Here is a 21,286-nt window from a genome sequence, read left to right as displayed (position 1 = left end):
CAAAAAAATAATTTACAAAAAAAAAATACTTCTTTGGAGAGATAAATTTCATGTAAAAATTTGATCTTCATTCGCTTGTCAGACATGAATCCCATACAAAAAATCTGACACAAAATAACCGTATAGCACATAACTGTACAGAGGCCTTTGATTTCAATTTCATTAATCCGTGAAAACGGTTGTAAATTTACGTAATTAGCCGCTAATTTATCTAATCTTTTTGAAAATGTTTGTGAATGTGTTTCAGTTACCATTTTAATTATGAATCACAGAAAGATATTTACAAGTTCATTTACACCATCGTTATAGCGCAACCTAGGAAAAGCATAATACGACCAGGGCACGTGATCTGACTGTACATGTTATCCTTAACATTTTAAGCGTCCTATGTTACGGTTTTTATTTATTGCCATATTAAATCTATTCATTGTCTGATCGAAAAATTAGTTGTACTTATTTTACCTTCTTATTACATGCTAATTAATCACTTCTGGTAATTAAAATGTTCTGCTGTAATCTCCATTTGTTCATGCGAGCAATAGCCTTCATTTATTTATATGTACATCAAACGAATCCATCGGTCTTATCCCAACAGGATAACTTGGTATTATCAACTGAGTTGATAACATAAATTGGCCACCGTAAAGAGTTTCAAAGCTGACGTTGCGAGCGTTAGTCCTTCGTCAGGGCGAATGACGAAGGGCTAACGCTCCCAACGTCAGCTTTGAAACTTTTTACGGTGTCCAGTTTATGTTATCTACTCAGTTGATGAAACAAAATTACACAGTTATACTCTTCCACAGATGCAGTACCACAGTTTTTTTAGAAACTTATCCCCTTCTCTCACCCCAAGCCTCGTTTAGCGGTGCCAACTGGTAAATTTCACGGAGAAAGTGCTTAATATCTGAGATATAAAATTAACCTCATGAAGACAAAATGAGACTGTAAATATACCTACGATAGTGCTATTAGCAACAGAACTCAAAGAAAATAGAAGCTCCAACTTTTATCCACCTCATGTAATTAACAATTGCGTATTTGCATAGAAAGCTCTCATATTTACTAGCATATTTCTATGAATAAGAGATGAATTTCCCTTCTGATGTGAGATCTAATTTCTGGCAGCTCTAATGAAAATGGTCAAGAAAGAAGAAACTTTTCGGACCACCAGGAAAAAAGCTAAGTTCACCGCCTTAACCCTTTAGCTCCCAAGACATTTTCCCCTCTAGTTGTTATACATTTCCTTGTAAATCTGTTATGAGATTTAAGGGTTAGATCAAGATAACAACTTTTACCTGATAAATTAGAGTTTTCTCGATACCTTTTTGCAGGATAATGTATGAACATTATAGGGAGAAGTTCCATGTAAATCACTTTTGGGAGTTTAAGGGTTATTCTATTTTCAAAATGCCACGACAGTCCTGGAAGAGGAAAGACATCGTGCGTAAACCAAATTTTAAATATTGTCATCTCTTACTTGAGCAATAATACTTATTACGTGTGAGATCAGAGCTGCTTGTGAATTGAAGTGTAGGAACTAAAATTCTTTCGCACTATTACGCTTTCCAGATTGTTTTTATATTTTTGAATACCAATCCAAAATACAGAGAGCGTGTAATTCATTCGTTGATAGCTTTTCTGTAGCTGCAAGAAGAAGTTCTTCTAGTCGTCAATCTTCTGAAATTTCGTTAGGCTAAGACCGCTGTGACCATTGCATTTTACAGAGAAGCTTATCTCGCTCACATTTCTGGATTGGCTGTGCACACGAGGAACATCAGTGGAAAAGCAGGGTAGGCAGTGGCAGAGAGCCTTGAAACCGTTTCTAAAGTCCCGGCTAAATACAATGTAGATAATTGGATTTATTACACAGTTACCACAGGCCAAAAAGAGTGCCAGGAATCGACGAATAGGAGTTAACAGACAGGGAGCATGGCTGTAAAGCCCAATCATGACATTTATTTTTACAGGAAGCCAGAATAATGCGAACGTAAGAACGGCTACGATGAGCATCTTAAGTACATTCTTTTTGGCTTTGAGTTCGACTTGTTGATTGGCTGTAGTCACGTGCCCTGGAATCCTTCGCATCCATATCCTGTAGATGATGGCGATGTAAAGAATGATGATTTCCAACAAAGGTAAGGCATAAAACATAATGAAATCGGCTGTTGTATAAATTGTGTTATAGTACACTGGGATGGCCGGTTCCCATATTTCCATACAGTACACAGTTCCATCGTAATCAACGAGGTCATTGACGTAAAGAAAGATGCACCCTGGTAAAGCCGGAATAAGCCATGTCACAAAGATCAGCTGGATCGCTCTTCGGGAATGAATTAGTCTTTTCAGGGGAAAAAATATGGCAATAAATCGATCAGCAGCAATCATTGCGAGCGTCAAGATGGCGGAATTTATTGTACAAGATGTAAGAAACGCTTGCAGCTTGCAAAGAATCTTTCCGGGCCAACCTGCAAAGAATGCACAGGAAAGTGTCTTGGCTAACCGAAGTGAAATAATGGAGAATTTATTGTATAAGATGATGGGGGGGGGATGTTAAAGCTTCGAATTTATCGGGACATTATGACAGCAGAAAGATATCATCCAGCAAGTGTACATAACCCAATTATGCCTCTAAAAAACTTGGATCGACCACAGTAAGCTCATAGCTTAAGAATCTTGCGTTTCTCAAAAAACAACAACACAAAAACAAGGAGAATTGATATTCACCACCGTTTTCCTAAATCGACATACACCAAGACGAATTCTTACCAGAAACCACAAATCCTAGGTGTGGTGCAATTCTTCCCTGGATGTCTGGAACTGCATTGAGCAACAAGATCAACAGATTCACAGTGCACAAATTCACGATAAAGTAGTTTGTTGGAGTGTGCATGTGCCTTTCTTTCTTAATAATGATGATAACGACAGCATTTCCAATAATGGAGAGGAAGATAATGATCAGAAATGAAGACACTTGGAGCCATTCTTCGGTAGGAGTGAATAATCTCGTGCAGCCAGAGGGCGTTGGAGATGTCATTGTCGCATTTGAGCTTGTGCCGTTCGTCATTCTCTTGATATCTTTCGCACTGTTGTTAAGGAATTTTCAATCACTTAATTTCCATCTGAGAATCGTATAAAATGTAAAAATAAATGACAAGTATTAATATTTCGTTTCTAGTATCTGTTGTGACCTTGCACAGAGAACTTTATTAAACGTCACCTAAAAGTTATTTTCACCGTAGGTACCTGAATCCTGAATGAAAGAGTGTGTCCCTGCTCATACTTAGGAGCAGAAGCCCTTTGTGTTTGCACAGTAATTTCATATGCTGGCGTTTAACTTCACAACTAGTGTTACAAGTGTTTCACCCTTAATCCAACGATTGTTCCGAGGATTATTGCATACTGTGCATCGGGAAGTTGTTTACTGCAGAGAAGAAAAAGAGTATTTCAATATCGTTTCTTCTTAGAAAAGAAATTGTTGCTAAATCAAATGGAAAAAAAATAGATCAAGTCAAAATATTCTTTCCTAAATCAGTAGCGTATTTCTTGATTAAAATATTTCGACTTCTCTTTTAATTTGAAACTTAAGTTAGTATATATATTGAAATAAAAAGGGAATATTTGCTTTGAAATACAGGAAATTCTCAATTTTTGTGACTGGAATACACTTGTTCAGCCTATCATATTCGAAGAGATACTCTCTCTGAAAGAAGTGTTCCTAATTATGGAGCAACTCACCGATCTCCAAATTTCGACGCCATTTTGAAACACTGAGCGAAAGGATATTAAAAAGATATATCTTGCACACTTGTCAGCAGTCTGATCATGTAACTCCGCTTAGGCAACAGCAACACCCAACTCTTCCAACAGAAAAACCAAAACGTATTGGATAGGAAGATATACTCTTAGTTTTTGATTAATTCGTGCAGTGAGTTTGTTTCATATTCTCGGCCGGCACAGGAAGCATTAGAGTGACAGCTGGTCAAATGAACAGGTTTTATATCAAGCGAACGGATGTGATCTCAGTGTCATTCTAATTGACCCTGCATCGATGAACTGATAGGTTGCTCATGCAGAAAATAAGCGAGAACTCGATAGAATTAGGCGAAGATATACGGCCAAAAGTAAGAACACTATGGTTACGATCAAGGTAATCTCAAAAACGTTATAATTCTCCGCTTTTACCGTTCGCAGTGTTGTTCAGATCATAAAGCCATGAACTTGTATTGGCGAAACAGAAAAAATTTTCCATTGTTGAGCCATCAAATTCACTTCAAAACACTTATGAATAATCGCTACCAAAATCTGCGCATGATTTGATTCAGCCTCAAAATACGATATTGACACCATGAATGTCAATTACAGTAACATCTGAAAGTAATCACAAACGTATCACATACGCTTAAATCATAATTTGCAAGTACAACTATCAAACACGTGCCCTTATCCTTTTTAGTTTCGACCAATGAATGGTGCATGCATTGACGTTTCCTGTCCTTATCACCGGTCGATTCCTTAGTGTTGTACACCATTCCGCTGGTAATTTCCTGAAATGTAAGTGACTGGGTAATCGTAAGTCAATTTGGTTTCAGTTTCACCAGAGGCTCTTGTGAAGTTTCCTGCACTAATTAAGACAGGATGAATGAAATCTGTCTATTTGTTGAAATTCCACCTTTGAGCCATGGCGATGAAAAGGTAAAAGCAAGTGCTAATGATTTTCTTTGATTCTCACGGAACGTTTCGGAAAGCCCTTGTTTCTAAAAATTTTAAACTTAAGTTATTCTGAGTCTACTTACCAAAACTCGAATGAAAGGCGAATTGGACATATGCTACAGCTATAATCTCAGACGCCGTTTTAGCTCAAAAAAATTATGTATGATGGAAGAGTAAGTTTGTTTGCGCATCTCTAAAAGTTTAGCCCACAGATTTTCAAAAAATGCTTCTCTGGCCCGTGTTAAATATCACCTTGCTTAATCATTCTTCGATTCCTTTTCTTCAGTTTCTTCATTTTGGCACAAAAAGCTACTTCGCCAGTAGTAATTTCTTTTTTTAAGACAAAGACAGGACTTCACATAGACTTGATTTCCGAAGATAAATTGAGCCTTCCGCAAAATTTGTATAAAAAGCATCGGTGGGGAGTGTTGTAACAATTGCGTTAGGAAAAAGTCCTTCGCCGACGTTTTGCCCAGCAGATGGCGAAAATGTTTTACTTTATGCTCTCCCTCGATGATGGCTACGATGGAATTGATATTTTTTTAGTTTTTAATTTTAAAGATCTGAAAAAAGAGAAAAAATAGCTCTGTAAGATAGAATAAGACAGGCGGTGATAACCTGAGATGCGACACAATTGCATACGACAAACCTGGAAGGTGAAGAGTTAATTTGTGGAGGCGATATTGTTACTTTTCGGTGTGAGTGATTTCACACGATGTTTAGCACCAAAAAACAGCTGCAATCATTAATCAATGGGCAAAACATCAATAATCGTAGTATGGATCAGTCCGTGTTGAGTTCATGAGTTACCATTCTTATGATATCAGGTAGGGAGCTAATTCCAAATTACTCTGGGTGAAAAATGTTCTCCCTCTTTTCTTGCGGGTAAGAAACATGCTGGCACTTAAATATAACCACTTTGTCATCCCTGGTAAGGATGTAGGTCGTGAGAGCTGTTGAAGGGGAAGGAGACTAAGTAACAGTAAGACACTATCTTTCTAGCGTGGAACAATATGCCTTCCGTCAACACCAAAATGCAGCTCAGCATGGCTAAACCTGTGTACTCACACGAATTGGACAAGCTATTTTTTCGCATTTTGCACTTGTCAAGTTCAAGCCTTTGGAGTTCTTGGGCATGGAACGTCAATAGCCCATCTTGTTCTTTGATAGTATTTTATGAAAGCAAGCCATAAATTTCCTTTTGTTATCAACCTTTCTACAAGGGGCCACTTCCCACGACGCAAACAGCCTCCTCAAGACGTTCCATATGCTAAAATCAACAACGACCATTTAATCAAAGACTGGCGAACGGCGTGGCAAAATGCTTGGAAACTGGCTCAATTCTAGTCTCCGCTCTGCAGGGGACCGTTTCAGCGGGGGTCGACTGTGATAGCATCACAGGTCAACACAGGAAGTTAGCTTTAAAAAAATGGTTTGGGCTCATACCGCAATATTAAGAGTGTTTGAGCTTTTACTAAGGTTTAGTAGACGTATGACGAAATACTTACTCATTTTCGCCTGCAGAAGTTCCAAAATTCATTATTGCCAACTTTTTTTAGCAAACATACGTAATAGAGATACTTGTTTTAATTGGCTGTCCAGACATTGCATATTTCATCACCAAAATTCCCGAGGTTTTGGCGTCGAAACGTTTTCCGTGAATGGCATCGCAACACAATGGCAAAGGCCATTGTGATCAGCAGCGCTAGCATAACCTTCTCTTTTAAATCAGCCTTCATCTCAAATTTTTAAGTGTCAAACCAAAACATTTATCCGTGATAAAGAGTAGAAATGATGAAAAAAAGTTTTTGTGTTATCGATACAATGAACTAAACCCGTCAAAATATGCCTGGCAAGGGAACTTCGAGTCAAGTGAACATCATTTGACCCTTTTAAAATGCTCCCCTAATTAACTGGTGCTGGCAGATAGTCTGTGATCTATTGCCTGAAAATATAAACATTTTCATTTTATGACAAGCCTAAGTACTGCCAAAAACTCAGATCCAATTGGATTGACATCGGCAGACGCTGCATTAGGCTTAAAAACGCATCTTTATGTCAAGACAAAGGGATTACAAGTCGGAACTGACGACAATATCAAGATAAGTGAATCGCCCCTCATAACTAACAATGTCTTCCAATTCCTGAAAGCGTTCTTCATACGCTATAACATATAATTCTTATAAAGGCATAACCTGTATTGCTCATTCAAGTGAGTTGTTGGTTTTAAAGATAAAGCGACTGAAGTCATGGTTTTCAAAGGCGAAACTGGCCCGTCGACGCTCTAACTAATTCACTGAGACAGGATCGCCAACAACAGACGCCATCTACGTATTCGAGGTTAGAAAAATTCATGTGTAAACCATTTTTGGACCCGTTTCTTTCGGAATGAGTAAGTCAAGAAGGGAAAGGCGTAGAAGGAAGTAAAATTGATGCACATATAGGAAAGATTCTAGTAAATTTTGTCATATTGAAAGCAAAATTAGAATTGAGAGCCTCTCTGTGCGGTAATAATTTATTGTTGCAGCTGTAAAGCTAAAGATTTGGCAAGCTTAACTTTGATAAATTGTTTGAGCAAGGGTCGTCCCTCGTCTAAATTGTATGGTGGATTATAGTCGTTAGGTTACTCATTCATGAGGCAATAGAATAGGAATGTGAAAAATGACAGGAAAACTTGCTAACGGGTAAAAAATGATTTCGCGGCCAGACAAAAAGAAATTTCACCGTGTTAAAACCGCGTCGAACTTAAGTATTCGTACATTGTTATTTAAAAGCCAGACTCTCATTATCAGCTAATGACTTGGGTTTGTGATGCGTTTATAGTGTCTTTTCCAATCTTTATTTTGTGTAATTGAACTGATGTCTCTTTCCCATGCTTCAAGTACAATCAAGAGGGTGCTTCATGTACAATTATTTTGACAACATGAAATTTGTTTTTTGGGTTCAAAATGCGCGTGTCTCAGCTTCAGAACTGCGAAACGCTGCACAGTTCGGAAAATAGAACGACTCTGGCACATCAAAGGCAACTTTTAACTCACCTTGAACAATACATTTTGAAATTTTCAGAGAAACACAATAGAAGGATATTTTCCAATTCAGGTCGAACACTACTCACTTTAATGTACTGTTAACAAACATTTTCCTAGTCCAATATCATCTGTAAACATACCAAACAAATAATCAACAGACCTCATTTGAGATATTTCAAAAATAAGAAGGGTGGCAGAAGTAATCCATTTACTATTTTCGCCCGTTAATTGCTGTACCAACAATCATCTTCGTTTGCTGAGAAATTTGTTTTTAGCTCGAACTAAACTCTTAAAATAGCAAGAAAAACTGAACGTTACTTGAAATACTGATTTTTAAATTAGAGAACGTTAGCAAAGGAGACAGACTCTTCGTGCCTGTAGCTCTTAAATTCTAGAGATAAATTGGTAAGTTTTTGCAAATTCGTCCTCTCAGGGTTAAGTTAAAATCCTTAAGGTTTTCTTCGTCCCAAACTGAGTAATTAAATAAAAATTTTTTTGATTATCTTCCCAATGAATTCGTAGAATGATTTGCCTTACCTTTTAAGTTATTTCAGAACCTCTTTCCTCGATTCCTTTCTAGCTGTACTAAGCAAATTATACATAATGAACTGCTAGTGTAATCAGTATAGATCTTAAATGGGATATGAATTTGTAACCCCACAGTGAAGTTTGAAAAGTCTGATCTTATTCAATAATATACTACACAGTGGTTGGTGAGGAGAACTCCAATTTGTTTAAGCTAGTTCAAATTGTCTCGACGATTCCCGCTGCTATTTTTCATTTTCCGGCCGACAATCTTCTGCAGAGAGCGGAGAATGTATTTGTTTAAACAAAGTGTTTGATTAACTTGTCATTTTGAAAACAAAAGCTGCAGGTGTGTGTTTCTCACACAGAAATACAGTGGAGCAATTAGCGCATTCAGCGGAAAAGTAATTTATTGTCTTATTGCGCAGTGTGAAACGCAAAACATCCGCACCAATGATCAAAATCAACAACTTCAGGGGCGTCATGAACCAACTCTGCCGTACAAATCAACAATGTCATTAGTTGACCCACGATGTCAACCTCGAAAAATTAACATCTAAACTACTATTATTTAGAAAAATGAACTTTCAATCGCTTGTATCGACGTGTTTACAACTACAAATGCCATTCTTCTAGCAGGGAATGAGCATTCTAACACCGTATTTAGCAATATGACTAAGTATATCGATGTGTCTTTATGTTACTTTACTAAGATCCAGTTTCAAACAATGTTTAGTTATGGGTACAAAAAAGCAGTAAAGCATCGGTTAAGTCGCGATCAATAACTACAGGCGAATCTGAAATAAGGCTTTTATTTATTTTCTTAACCTCAGTGAATAAAAAACATACTTCCCATTAAATTATTTTCAGAAATCTCAGTCGGGAATAAATAATAAATTTTTAGTTGTATATTACAACAGTATAAATGTTATTCAATTACTATCCTTTTTCCCAAACTGCCGCGTTCGGGTTAGATAATGTAGCCTTTTTGCTTCGAATAGTACACATCATTAGTTGTGGAGAAAACAAAACATACACAGAATGACTATTTGCTTTTCGGAAAAAAATGGTGACACCTTTTACATGGAATACTATCCTAAAATCAACCTCGAGAAGCTTTTGTGAAATGATTGTTATTCTTCATTCGCTATTGTTACTGCAGTGTCTGTGATATTGAACATAAAGATCTTTCAAGACTTTTGTTTTGAAAATCGTTTTATATCCGTTCGGCATGTGTCTACAGAAATAGCTTAAGGGGTTTGTAATTGGGTTTCGCTACTGAAAACTGGACTGTACGTGATAGTAAAGTCTCACGACGCTCAGAGATCTGTTACGAAAACCGGCATCCTGAGTTCAACATTAACCAAATCAATCAATGCATTCATAAATGAACAATAGCACTCCACTGAAGTTGATTGAAGTTTTTAAAAGAGAGCGCTCATGATAATAGCCTGCAATCTAGAGTGGTAAATTTATGTGATGCTGCTCAATGAAGACATTGAGCCTTCCTTTGAAAAACAACAGGACTCAAACTGCATTAGTTACCACCAGCATAATAACCATCAAGTTTCGCAGTAGCATTGCAAAACCTAAAATAGATTATTGAAAATCTAGCAATTAAACAATCAGGACTGGTGTAAACTTTCCTAAAATTTAGATCGCACTAACACAACAAAGAAGAGCTCCTGTTTGGTTAAGAAAAGAAAACACTCGTTATAGAATACTTGAAATCAGCTCTGGTGACTCTAATCAATCCGCACGCGGTAAGAGATTATGTTCTAAATGCTTCTAAAATATTGAAAACGTATGTCGTAGTCTACTTTTATGTCTGGGCCATTCAACGCTTTGCTAATTGACAAGAACACTCGCGCATAGCAATTACCAAGATATTGATGAAACACTGGCACTTAATAAAGTTCCCATCTTCCCACTTGGTATTCTTGCCTTCCTTTAAAGTCATATCCTTACTTTTGAGTAGCTCATAGGTTTTTTTGCGAAACATTAAGTATCTTATTATTATGTAAATAGAGCTATTCTTTACTTACCTGAAAGCTGGCGGAACGTGATTTTATGCAGACCTTTTGAATTTGACTTTTGCTTGATTTGCACATGCACGATCCACTCGGCTTTCGGTAGAAGGATTACTACGTCAATAATTCACCCTCGCTCATCCGCTGAGACACTACCAGTAACCAGATTGAAGTTAAAAAAAGTTACGCCTTCTCATTCCCATCGCCCTCCGTGGTCTTTGACAGCCCTCTCCCCGGGCCCCGCAATACAGCCCACGGATGCGACAAGATAAACTCACCGAGAGGGGAATGTATTTTTCTTTAAAACTAAATTACTGAGTCCAACAAATAAAAAAAAGATACCAAGGCTGGTCTTAGACTCAGATATGTTATGTATTTATTAAGATATCTCTCAAACTCTACCAACAGATTTCAAAATATATTCACGACAACTTTTTTTATAGCGCAACGATGAAAAAAAACTATACTCTCCAAGGCGTATTTGACATATTTCAACACTCAGCCTTCTATATAGCCTACGTGTAGCCGTACCCTTCCGTTTCATTTTGTCCACACATAAATTCCACCCTCGCTCCTCCATAAAATACGCGAATCCCGTTCCAGTACGGCCCCGACTTCCCTTACCAAACAAAGCCACCCTGGGCTCTCTAGTCATGGTCCGATAATGCGCTCCTGTTCCAACATAGAGCCAACATTGTTCCAATACTGTGCAGAGTATGGTGACCCTGTTCAATAAGAACCGCCTTCAAACGTTTCCAATAATCTTCAACTCTGCTCAAACATCGGCTGGAAATTGTTCGTTCTTAAGTACCCAGAAAAAAATTGTGGCATAGCTCTCTTCTTTAGTAAATACTATGTTAAAAAAAACTAGAGATCTTGCCTCTAGTCTTACCTTCATAAACCTGTTCTTTAACCATGAAAAATAACAGAAACGACACGCGGTTTCTCTCATTGAATTATGAAGACGAGGGTTGTGGTGGCGGACTCGGCTCAAGGTTTCTTTTTTCGCAAATTTCGCGCACGTTTTATTCAATAGCAACAAACACACTCTTCGTATTGTTTTGCAGTGAACGAAAGCTCGGAAAAACCGCTAAATTATGTACCCAGGCTCGAATTGATCTATCTTTACTATAAAGTAAAGGTGGAAATCAAAGTCTCCTCATCATGCTGTGATTCTCAGCGCTGATCTTTTATCGCGGTGTTATTCTCAATATAGCGGCCGAAGGCTTGAGTGCCTGCATAGCGTTGCTAACTGGCATACGTGCATGTGACCTAATCCGGCAAGGGGTTTATTGGTTACCTTATTTTTTTAATACCCCGGCCACTATTTTACAAAAACTGATATTGAGACTTGTAACCTGATGAACTGTGATGATTGACATGACGTATAGCCTGATGTTTGAGAGTCGCAGAATTACAAAATGCTCCGAAAATTTTCATTTTAACTTTTGTAACGAAGTACATTTGTCATAAAACTTACAGTTACAAATCGACTCATGCCATCAAACGGAGCAAACAAAATTACGTGTCCATTTTCGTCATTTTGGACTTAAGATCGTGCGGTAAAAACAAGCTTTAAACCCGAAATAAAAGCATTTTATTCATAGCAGCTGTATCCTAGTAAGTATGACAAGGGTTTTACCGTAACTATTTGACCAATCGGTGGCTGATCAAGCCGGGAGGACGAACGAGGTAAGCCACGACACTGATCTTTATCCGAACTATTTATCTTGCGTTAACGCAAGGCCCCAGTGCATCATGGGGTGGAACACAGATTACTAAAACGGCAACACTTAGCAACAGGAAAAGTCAGTTTGCGGCGTTTAATAAATTTCCATCGACAAACAAAAGTGGCATGTTGCACAGGAAAGGGTCATGTTTGCTCGGCCATTCAACAGTTCCCTTTGTGACTGTGTCATCTGTCAACCTCCAGCTAGCTAATGAAAAGTCTGGCTAGGTGAGTTTCACATTTCCCCGTTTCTTATTACATCCAACGACTGATAACTGCCACATAAGTCTCCTTGTTTTGCACAATTATTTCTTTCTCGTCTTCACGCAAATCGACGGTGAAAATAGGGCTGGTCCGGGAAGCGTTTGTATTTTCATACGGAAGATTTCTTGTGGCTGCTTCAAAAACCGTGACAAATCTTTGAGGTAAACATATGCTTTGATCCAAACTTATTTTACGAGCAAAGTTACGAGAAGATAAAAAAAATTCTTTCCCAAGGGACCCTGTCTCAATAGAATAAAAATTGCGAGAAATTATCTTGTAATTAGTGCGCTTTAGTATACAGAAAATGTGGCAATTTCAATTTTTTATACTTTCCTTCGCGTTTTTGGCTTAAGATACTCTTTTAGGACATGCCACTTAGTATCAAAACGTAACATGCCGTAGTGATTTTTTAGCAAAATCCAAAGTGTACTTATTTTCGAAAAATGAAAAAAAATCAATGGCAGCAACTCGCAACTTTTTTAATCGAACAACCTTAAAGATGTAAGAGGAAAGCGTATTTCCCTCCTAAATGTGTGTTTTTTGATATTGTTTTCCTATAAGGAAAGAAGAGACATGTAACAAAGCCACTTCTTAGAGATTGTATCTGGCAAAAATCCTAATTTTATTATTTTCCGGATCAATCTTGTAATGCTAATTTATTTTGACTTTACTTTAGCTGATGAATAACGCCTATCACACCACGATGATTAGAATTGTTATTTAATAAAACGAAAAGACAAACACCAGTCTGCAGAAAAACAAACTCTCAGTGATTTTGTGATATTTCCTGACAATATTTGTTGTGAAAAAGTGACTAAATTCGGATTAGGTCAATATTTGTCCTAGGTTTACAATACTCGTTGCTTTTTGTAAATATCAGAGTTTCTGAGGCGCGGTTTGCCTTCTCAATCGTGGTTTTAATTTTGTAAACATGAAAGGAGCCATCTGGTGGTAAAATGCGGTTTATGGTTAAGATTAACCGAAACTATGATTTAGGAAGTCTGTGTTATCAAATGAGAGATAAAACCACGAAAGTGTTTCTTTATAAAAATGTGGAACCGCGGTATTTAAAAGAAATGATAAGGAACATTTTTTACGTACATAGTGAGCATGATACTGGCCTATTTCAGCCACCAGATTGAAGTGCATGACAAATCATATTTGTTAGATTTAATTGCCTTCGCTAAGTTCACAAATTGAGAGAAAAAAATGTCATTTCCGTAAACATAGTCTAGATTTTCCCCTACAAATTACATCCGGCTTTGCGTTTTTTTCTGCCCAAAAAGATAAAAAATAATAATAATAAAAAGCTGGGGATCAATCAACTTTCAAGCGTATTAAGTACTACATGGTACCTGTGGTTTTTTGGACCGACCTCGTGGCTCCAGCTTTGAGTTGCATGGTGATGAAAAAAAATTCCTTAGAGCCTCACAAATTGACGCTATCTCGACAATGTCTCCGTTCTTGATGTCTTCGTAAGAATTATGACGTAACAGGGCTACATTGTGTAAAATGATAAATATTTTTGAGAAGATACGGTTTCATTTCTTGGATGGGTCTTGTAGATTTTGCCCCTTTGCACGCTACCGAAGGATCGGCTAACCTGTACAAAAGAAATTAAGAATTTCAATCATTAAGTTTGTAAATCATCATTTCCATCATTGCCTTAATGCCACTCGTAGTTGAAGGTTTGACATTTGCATGGTGATCATACAAATCAGGGTACTTTTCAGAACCTTACTGAGAATATTTAACAGCATAGCAGTCAACAACTTAAATTTCAACTTTATAAAGCTGTAAAAAAGTCAATTTTAAGAGTGAAATATGCATACAGAACAATCCCACCTGATTTGTATACTCTTTCTTTACATTTTTAAGCTCTCCTTTGCTTGATTTGAGCAGATAATTTGGTGTAAATGGAGTCGTTGTGTCATTGTTTTATTCTTGTTTTGTAACTCCTCTTGAACATTTAGCTTGTTGGTAGGCGAAGACCCATGAGTCAAAATGAAGTACAGCAACTAATAATGATTTTTAATATTTTTTGTGATATTATTAACATCATCATTATCATCACCATTATTACCATTTTCACAGTCTAGCTCGTTGGCTTTTGTTTCATGACATTGGTAAAAAAAATAGAACTGGGTGCCACCCCAGCTTAAACTAATGCTGGGGGAGTCCGAGGATTTGATTCTCCCATTAGTTTTTTACACAACAGCAAATTTAAATTGTTCCATAGTGGGCCAATGCTAATCGTTGGGACAAAATAATTGTTACTAAATTTAGAGTAAATGCCACATGGAATTTGTTACTGGGCTAAAAACATAGCAACATGATCATAAGTCTTCACGGAGGAGAAGATTGGTCATATGACGAGCTATTGCAAACAAGTGTAAATTACGAAACTAGCCACAGTCATGCGCATGCTTAGAAAAACAATTTGGTTTCATAATCTTACCAATGCATCGGAGTTACGATCAGTGAACTGACAAGAATGATAGTTTTAACAGTATCATAAAACGATTTCAATTTCCAGGGACTGATTGTACACTGATATTTCACAGATATGGAGTGAATATTAACGGACTGCATAACCTTCAAATCAAAAATAAAAATTATAGCCCAATACATTGCTGTTTTCCCACACATCTTTGTCCACTTTTACAACATATTTTCTAATTGTGTTAATGAGTCATAGCTCAAAACAGTATCTGCTTGTAACAATGCAATTCGTTATAGTAAGGTGCAAAATTATAACTGAAATTCTGAAGTGAAAGGTGATTTTCTCAGAAACTATTACCAGCGTATGGAACCGTGGTTGGATAAATCCTAGAGATCATTTTACCCTACTTTATTGTTTTTATGAACATATCGCGCGTTTAAAGGTAGTTACAAAAATAGCAACTTCTACGAGTTGTATAAAGAAAGAAATACAGACAAAGTTTATAAGAAAAAAAAAACTCAAAATTTCACTGAGTCATTATATCGCACCGTATTGAGTAACAGTTATGTTCGCTATACTCATTTTTTTACCTCATGCGTTTTAAACGAGAAAACATCTGGGTCAAAACCTATAGCTTGTGCCGATCTATGAAATGAGCTTTACATGTTTGCTTCAAAAAAAAGCACCCCTAAATCAATGACATCAATTTGAACCAAGAAAGCACTCTTGACTTTCAAAGGCCTATTTTCAAATCATTATAGATCGCTCTAATACTGCATCATGGGTCATATTTTGACGGATATCACTTGCCCATAGAGTCTTAAAATGAAACCGAGCTATAAGAAACTGAATTTTTGGTGAGGAGGAATCTTTGATAGGTCTGAAAATTCCCTATGCGGTCATTTATTTAAGTTTCACCTCTTGCTCACTAGTGACGTGGATGTATTTGAAATCTCTATATATCCCTCACTGTAAACTTCGGCTAAAATCGGCAGTTGTTTTTGCTCAATGGCCGCAAAATAAGGCTTATTTGAAAACCAAATACATCAAATGAACTACAAACCTTAAGCCAAATGCAGTTCCTTTTCAGTTAAGGGGAAGGAAATCGCTTCAAAAAGCCATAACTGAGGTGCCGCCAAAATGTAAATCAGGAGTTACCACATAATGAGAACTTCACTATTATAATCTTTCCTTTACGTAAGATCTCCCGGGTGCTTTATGTCTTTGTATTGAGCAACACTGAGTTTTGTTAAGGAAATCTGTTTTTTTTTCTTTTCAAAATACCAGGCGGTTCATTCAAACGCAAATGTACATCTGGACAGCCCCGGGTCATAAACGCTTCAGTTGCGGTTGATAAAAACATGTCTCCGCGACACTAAATAGACGAGACTTTACAACTAGAAAACTTCCTTTTAAAACCCAGTCATCGTTTTAAGGCTTCTTCTTGATATATTACTCACTGTTTTTATGTTTGTAAGTAGTGATGAATAAAAAGGCTATGTGTCATCCACAAAATTTGACTGGGATGAATTCAGCTTCCATCCGCTGTAATTGAGTGATGAGGGAGGGTGTATTAATGACAAATGGAATTCAGTTACCATCAATCGCTAAAATGATTGTTATCTCAAGATTGTCTTGGTGATTCTTCTCTCGTTTCAAAACAACTGTTTTCATCAACTCTGAACCGTTTTTGTTTTTTATCCATGGCCAGAATTGCTTCTTACTAGGGTCAAGTGGAGCAATTGGGAAAGTTTAGAGAAAAAAAGAAAGAAAAAAAATCATCGAAATTATAGAGGAACAAATGTAAATAACTTTCGGCAGTGAATGTTAACTTAAAATGAAAATTACTTTCTTTAATTGTCTTTAGTCTAATGGAAAATTTGTTTCAACCAATTCGGAACTGAATGTCACTTTTCATGTTAAATTTCCTTTCTGAAATGTCTTTAATCGCAGTTCACCTGCCGGTGAGGATCAGTTCTATAAATATTTTCCATTTTGTTTATCATAGCCCTGGTTGAGCTATTTTTATCTTCAAAAACTCAAGGATGTAAAGTAAACGCAGTTTGATAAGGTACAGTTTTGCGATGTAAATATTGTTGGGTTGTAAGAGGTACACATTAGTTTTGAATAACAATGTTGAACAGCTAGAAGCGACATCTTATAAATTTGACATCCCTAAGTTGGTAAAGTACCAAACTAGCCTGAAGCCAGTTGAAGAAGATTCTGAAGCGAAAAGTAGTTTTCTTCTGACTTTTTTAAATATAACTCAGAACTGCAGCGCTACAAGAGCATTTTACATCGGTCAACTTTTCTCTGAGCCTAATTCTTACGAAACATACTAGACACGTAACATGGGACTGGAAAAGGGTCTTCTTTTGTTACGTGACTGTTTGTTCTCTTTCCCAAATCTCATGGGCGATTATAACTTCTGGAAAATTTAATTGTTAGAATTAAAATGAAACTATAGCATTTCACCTCAGCTTTGAAGTCAGCTTTAAATGTTGTATGGAAAAAGGGAACTCTAAATAAATTAACATAAAGGCATTATTATTTCATAATAAACATTTTCAGAAACCTTTAACGGGTTCATCAGCGAGAAAATATAGGTGGCCGGTCAAACCTCAATTAAGGAGCGTTCAATTCATATACAAACAAGAAAATTCTGACATACAAGAGTTCAAGAGCTCTACAGTTTGAGTGAGATAAAATCATGGGTTACATTTCCTTGAATTTTAGCCAGACTAAGTGCGAAAATAACATCTTTTAAGAAAAGCAAGTGAATTGTGTGCGACGCGAACCTAACAACAGCAGCTGCAAAGAAGACCTTGCTTATCTTTGATGGTTCTCTACATTCTTTTTCAGAACAATTATTCTCCTTTCCATCTTGCGCCTCAAACTTCTTACTCAGTCTAACCTTTCGCTGAATATGCGGCTATGTTTGTTAATCAGCAGTGCATCAAACAGCTGGACAGAATGGTCAATGCAAAGTGCTGATTTTAAAGATAAACTTTTGCCTGTATGAATTCCTTTTCGGTAACCAACAAGGAGTCATCCTTGAGTCAGCCGCTTGTGGTGTCTTAGTCATGCGATTAGCTTAAAAGAGCCGATTGTTTGGTTCACCGTATGTAACTTGAATTTGTGATTACCAGTTCTTTTCTTTTTTTGTTTTTGTTTTTTTTTTCAGGTAAACTTCTGAAAGTGATCATTTAAGTAGGTACAAGTTCCATAGAGCGAGATGAACAACAGTAGTGGGGCTGTTGAGGGCAACCAAGGATCTGTGACAACATGTCCTCATTGGGATAATTCTTCTGTACTCCAATGGATCAAGACTATTGTGTACCTGTTCATTGTATTTTTGGCCCTTTTTGGAAATACCTCGGTGATATGGATAATATTCAGGCATCGGCGAATGCGAACAGCAACCAACTATCTCATTGCAAATATGGCGGTGAGCTTAATGCATAACCTCATGTCATCACAAAGCTTCTTGAAAAACTAGGAAATTGTGGCATTTAGAAAGGCTGAAAAAGTGTCGTGCAATTGTTAACATTTCTTTGGTATGATTCTATCGTTATGTAAAACTACTGAAAGAAATTGATGCAGTCATCTCCAAAAAATATAGCAACAGATACTCGACTTATCGTTAAGGACTTCTTTCATTCAGAGAGAGTTTTCATTATTCAACGACACTCGGGGTAACCCTGCAGTTCAGCCGCCGTATTAATCTTTCCAATCTTCCCCAGCATCGGTTTAGATTACTTTGGGCGGTATAAATTCAAAATGAATTCGGATCATGTGAAATACGGCGTCTGGAGTGACTCTTACAGGAAGCATGAGCACACCCCATATTACACAGGAGGGTTTTAATTCTAACAATATATCTTTCAGGTTGGGGATCTGTTGATGGCTATTATAACCATGATACCTAATGCAGTGAACATTCTACGTGGGAATCACGACTGGGTCAACGACTCGCTCTTTGGACAAGTATCCTGCAAATTGTTTATGTTCACCCAAGCTTCTTCAATGGCCTGCTCCATATTCACTCTAACAGCACTGGCACTTGAGCGCTTCTTTGCAGTTGTTTTCCCAATCTGGAAAGTAGTTAATATCAAGCGAACAAGATGGCTGATTGGCGTCATTTGGATGGGATCAATCGCCTCAGCATCGCCGTTGTTGTATGCAGCCAAAGTGGAAATCTATGATGGAGCTCCCTACTGCCTCGAGGACTGGGCTCCCGCTTTCGACGCAAGACGATCGCAGTCGATCTTTACCATTGTGTCATTTGTACTCCTTTACGCCCTGCCTCTACTTTTGATTTCTATATTGTACTCAATCATCATTGCCAAGGTATGGGGTAGGAATATACCTGGTAATGCTACTCCGGCCAACCAGCGGCTTTTGAACAGGTCAAAAAGAAATGTACTGAAGATGTTGATTACAGTGGTTCTGGCGTTTGCGCTGTGCTGGTTTTTGATGCACCTTAATGTGATTTTGATGGACTTCACAGAAGTTTTCTCGCCTTGTGGTATCTCCATAGGACTACAAACCACGGGTTTTCTCTTCGGCCATGCAAACAGTGCCATCAACTGCTGTATCTATTTGATATTCAGCCAGGATTTCCGAAGAGGAATAAAGGATATTCTCAAGCCCCTTTTACCGAACCGCACAGCGACATTACTTGTTGATAACACTCGAGCTGGTTCTTCTTTGGAAGCAACAATTGAACTCAAAACCAGTAACAGGCAGGGTAGACCGCAAGCGAGATCATTTAAAATCATACAAGTTTAGACAAGCCTTGATTTTGAGGTGTTACTCGCGATTTTTTCACTCGTCACGGAGAATCGCCTATCAATGTAATGAAGCTACGAAAAAGCTGATGAAAAGATCATAAGCCATAAGGTAGCCATTTTGAGAAGAGGAAAGATGGATGCGCTGTAACGTAGCTATTGTGAAAAAGTTTTAGATAAGATGGCTCCAGAGAAGTTCTTTGTACTTATCAATCCTTTTAACCCCTAAGGGAGACTAACATCTAGTTTCCCCCTACTTTATGACCCCCTGAGTAATAATAATAAAAAAACCACGAATATCAAGGAAATGATCGCCAACTAAAGAAACTCTTGATTGTTACACAAATTCTCCTTGTAAGAACCCAAGAAATGAATAGAGAACATTATGGAGAATATGCATACTGATGTTACGGTGGAAAGTGTTAAACAAGGGAACGAATTTAAAGAGTTCAAAGCTGATGTCATGATTCTGTAAATAGCCATTCATGATTCCAATTGTCTCTTTGATTTTTAAAAGTTTTCTCTATTGATCACTACTCTGTACTATGAAAAGTTAGATTTTTTCTTCCTCGAAAAATGTTTGCGTGAGTCCTGAAGGAATCAAAATAATTTAATTGATTCGCACTGGACTGATTCTTATAACTCAGAATATGCGAGTTTCTTGAAACAAGTGAATGAATGAATCGATAAATCGAAATGCGCCTTTCAACCAATCCCTCCCGGCCGTTAAAAGAGAAATATGTAAGAGACCATATTGTTATCTTCGTCATCAATAAGTTTCTTCAAGAGTTTGTTATTTACCCCTGTTTGAGATTCAACAGGATGACTTAACCTCTTGTGACTATTTTCAAATGTGTTAACAAAAAGATAGTGGGCGCCGTCATTTTGAATCTTGCTTCGCATCCTAACCGCTTACTTGTGATTTTCTGGGTGATCTGTTTTAAACAGTTAGGAATTTCAGTGTGTGATCTGTGAATTTCATACTCCATTTTTCTTATGGCGGAGATAACAAATACACGGTTTCAAGATTATACCTTAAAAGGTGCAACAGTGAAATCGATAAACCGTTGAAAATAAGGCCGGATTCAGTGAACAGAAAACGAATTTATGTACATTTAAAATTCACACACTTTAAATTCTACTTGTTCAATCGCGTAAAATAGCTTAGGTGTTCAAAAAACATAAAAGAATATAATGACGACATTCAAGGAACCAATGAAATAAAGGAAATGACTTTGTAATGGTGTACGGTTGTGTATTTCATCAGTCAGTCATTCGAAGTTAATAGCTGCAGCAGAGTACCCAATCAATCCAAAAGCGAACAGAGGCTGTGATTTTAAAGAATAGCCCAACTCCAGATTTCCTTCAAATCGATTATTAAAACCTGTAGCCTTGTCTTGACACTGCTCACTTTCATTAACATTGACATACTGACGTTTGGCAAAATTGCAAATGTTTAGAATGCGTAGCCGGCCCTTTGTTTCTCAGCAAGGGAACAGTTAATGCAAACGCATCTGGTACCCACTCATAAAAGAACTAATTGTATTCGTTGGGATTCAATTGTTGAAGGGACTGAACAAAACGCTTTCAATGATTATATATTTTGGTGTTTCTACATCGTGCAGTCAAGGTTGACATTTCCGGCTCTCCGTTGATTCCAGCCTACAAAAGTAACCCAGTCGTCCGCATTTCCCACCCACCCTGTCTACGCATAAACTATCCAGCTGGATCTCGCAAATTTCCTCATTTTCGCTGATGTTCTGAAA

The 21,286-nt window shown here is 37.3% G+C and overlaps 2 protein-coding genes across 6 annotated transcripts; one reads left to right on the top strand and one right to left on the bottom strand.

The window, feature by feature from the left end:
- Positions 1-103: 103 nt before the first annotated feature.
- Positions 104-15,847, bottom strand: LOC131771599 (neuropeptide FF receptor 2-like). 3 transcript variants are annotated; one of them, XM_066160506.1, is made up of 4 exons: positions 15,794-15,847; positions 13,825-13,890; positions 2,767-3,075; positions 104-2,465 (listed from the first exon to the last, which is right to left on the bottom strand). In XM_066160506.1, exons 3-4 carry the CDS (start codon positions 3,062-3,064, stop codon positions 1,663-1,665), a joined length of 1,101 nt encoding a protein of 366 aa, XP_066016603.1. In that variant the 5' UTR covers positions 3,065-3,075; positions 13,825-13,890; positions 15,794-15,847; the 3' UTR covers positions 104-1,662. The 3 variants fall into 3 exon arrangements, with proteins under 3 accessions (XP_066016603.1, XP_066016601.1, XP_066016595.1); XM_066160504.1 differs by lacking the exons at positions 13,825-13,890; positions 15,794-15,847 and adding exons at positions 3,244-3,421; positions 8,277-8,293 and having other exon boundaries at positions 2,767-3,119; XM_066160498.1 differs by lacking the exons at positions 13,825-13,890; positions 15,794-15,847 and adding exons at positions 3,244-3,421; positions 3,736-3,926 and having other exon boundaries at positions 2,767-3,119.
- Positions 12,172-20,742, top strand: LOC131771648 (substance-P receptor-like). 3 transcript variants are annotated; one of them, XM_066160492.1, is made up of 3 exons: positions 12,172-12,251; positions 17,915-18,178; positions 18,619-20,742. In XM_066160492.1, the coding sequence occupies exons 2-3, from the start codon at positions 17,966-17,968 to the stop codon at positions 19,519-19,521; spliced, it is 1,116 nt and encodes a 371-aa protein (XP_066016589.1). In that variant the 5' UTR covers positions 12,172-12,251; positions 17,915-17,965; the 3' UTR covers positions 19,522-20,742. The 3 variants fall into 3 exon arrangements, with proteins under 3 accessions (XP_066016589.1, XP_066016583.1, XP_058943486.1); XM_066160486.1 differs by having other exon boundaries at positions 12,237-12,448; XM_059087503.2 differs by lacking the exon at positions 12,172-12,251 and having other exon boundaries at positions 17,683-18,178.
- Positions 20,743-21,286: the final 544 nt, after the last annotated feature.

This window comes from Pocillopora verrucosa, chromosome 1 (assembly GCF_036669915.1).
Source record: "Pocillopora verrucosa isolate sample1 chromosome 1, ASM3666991v2, whole genome shotgun sequence".
In the NCBI taxonomy this organism is placed as follows: domain Eukaryota; kingdom Metazoa; phylum Cnidaria; class Anthozoa; order Scleractinia; family Pocilloporidae; genus Pocillopora; species Pocillopora verrucosa.
This window is presented reverse-complemented; position numbering and strand designations above follow the sequence as displayed.

Coding starts and splice junctions, on each gene's coding strand:
- LOC131771599 (XM_066160506.1), bottom strand. CDS start 3,064: ATGACGAACGGCACAAGCTCAAATGCGACAATGACATCTCCAACGCCC. Junction 2,466..2,766: donor CCTAGGATTTGTGGTTTCTG/GTAAGAATTCGT, acceptor CATTCTTTGCAG/GTTGGCCCGGAAAGATTCTT.
- LOC131771648 (XM_066160492.1), top strand. CDS start 17,966: ATGAACAACAGTAGTGGGGCTGTTGAGGGCAACCAAGGATCTGTGACA. Junction 18,179..18,618: donor ATCTCATTGCAAATATGGCG/GTGAGCTTAATG, acceptor TATATCTTTCAG/GTTGGGGATCTGTTGATGGC.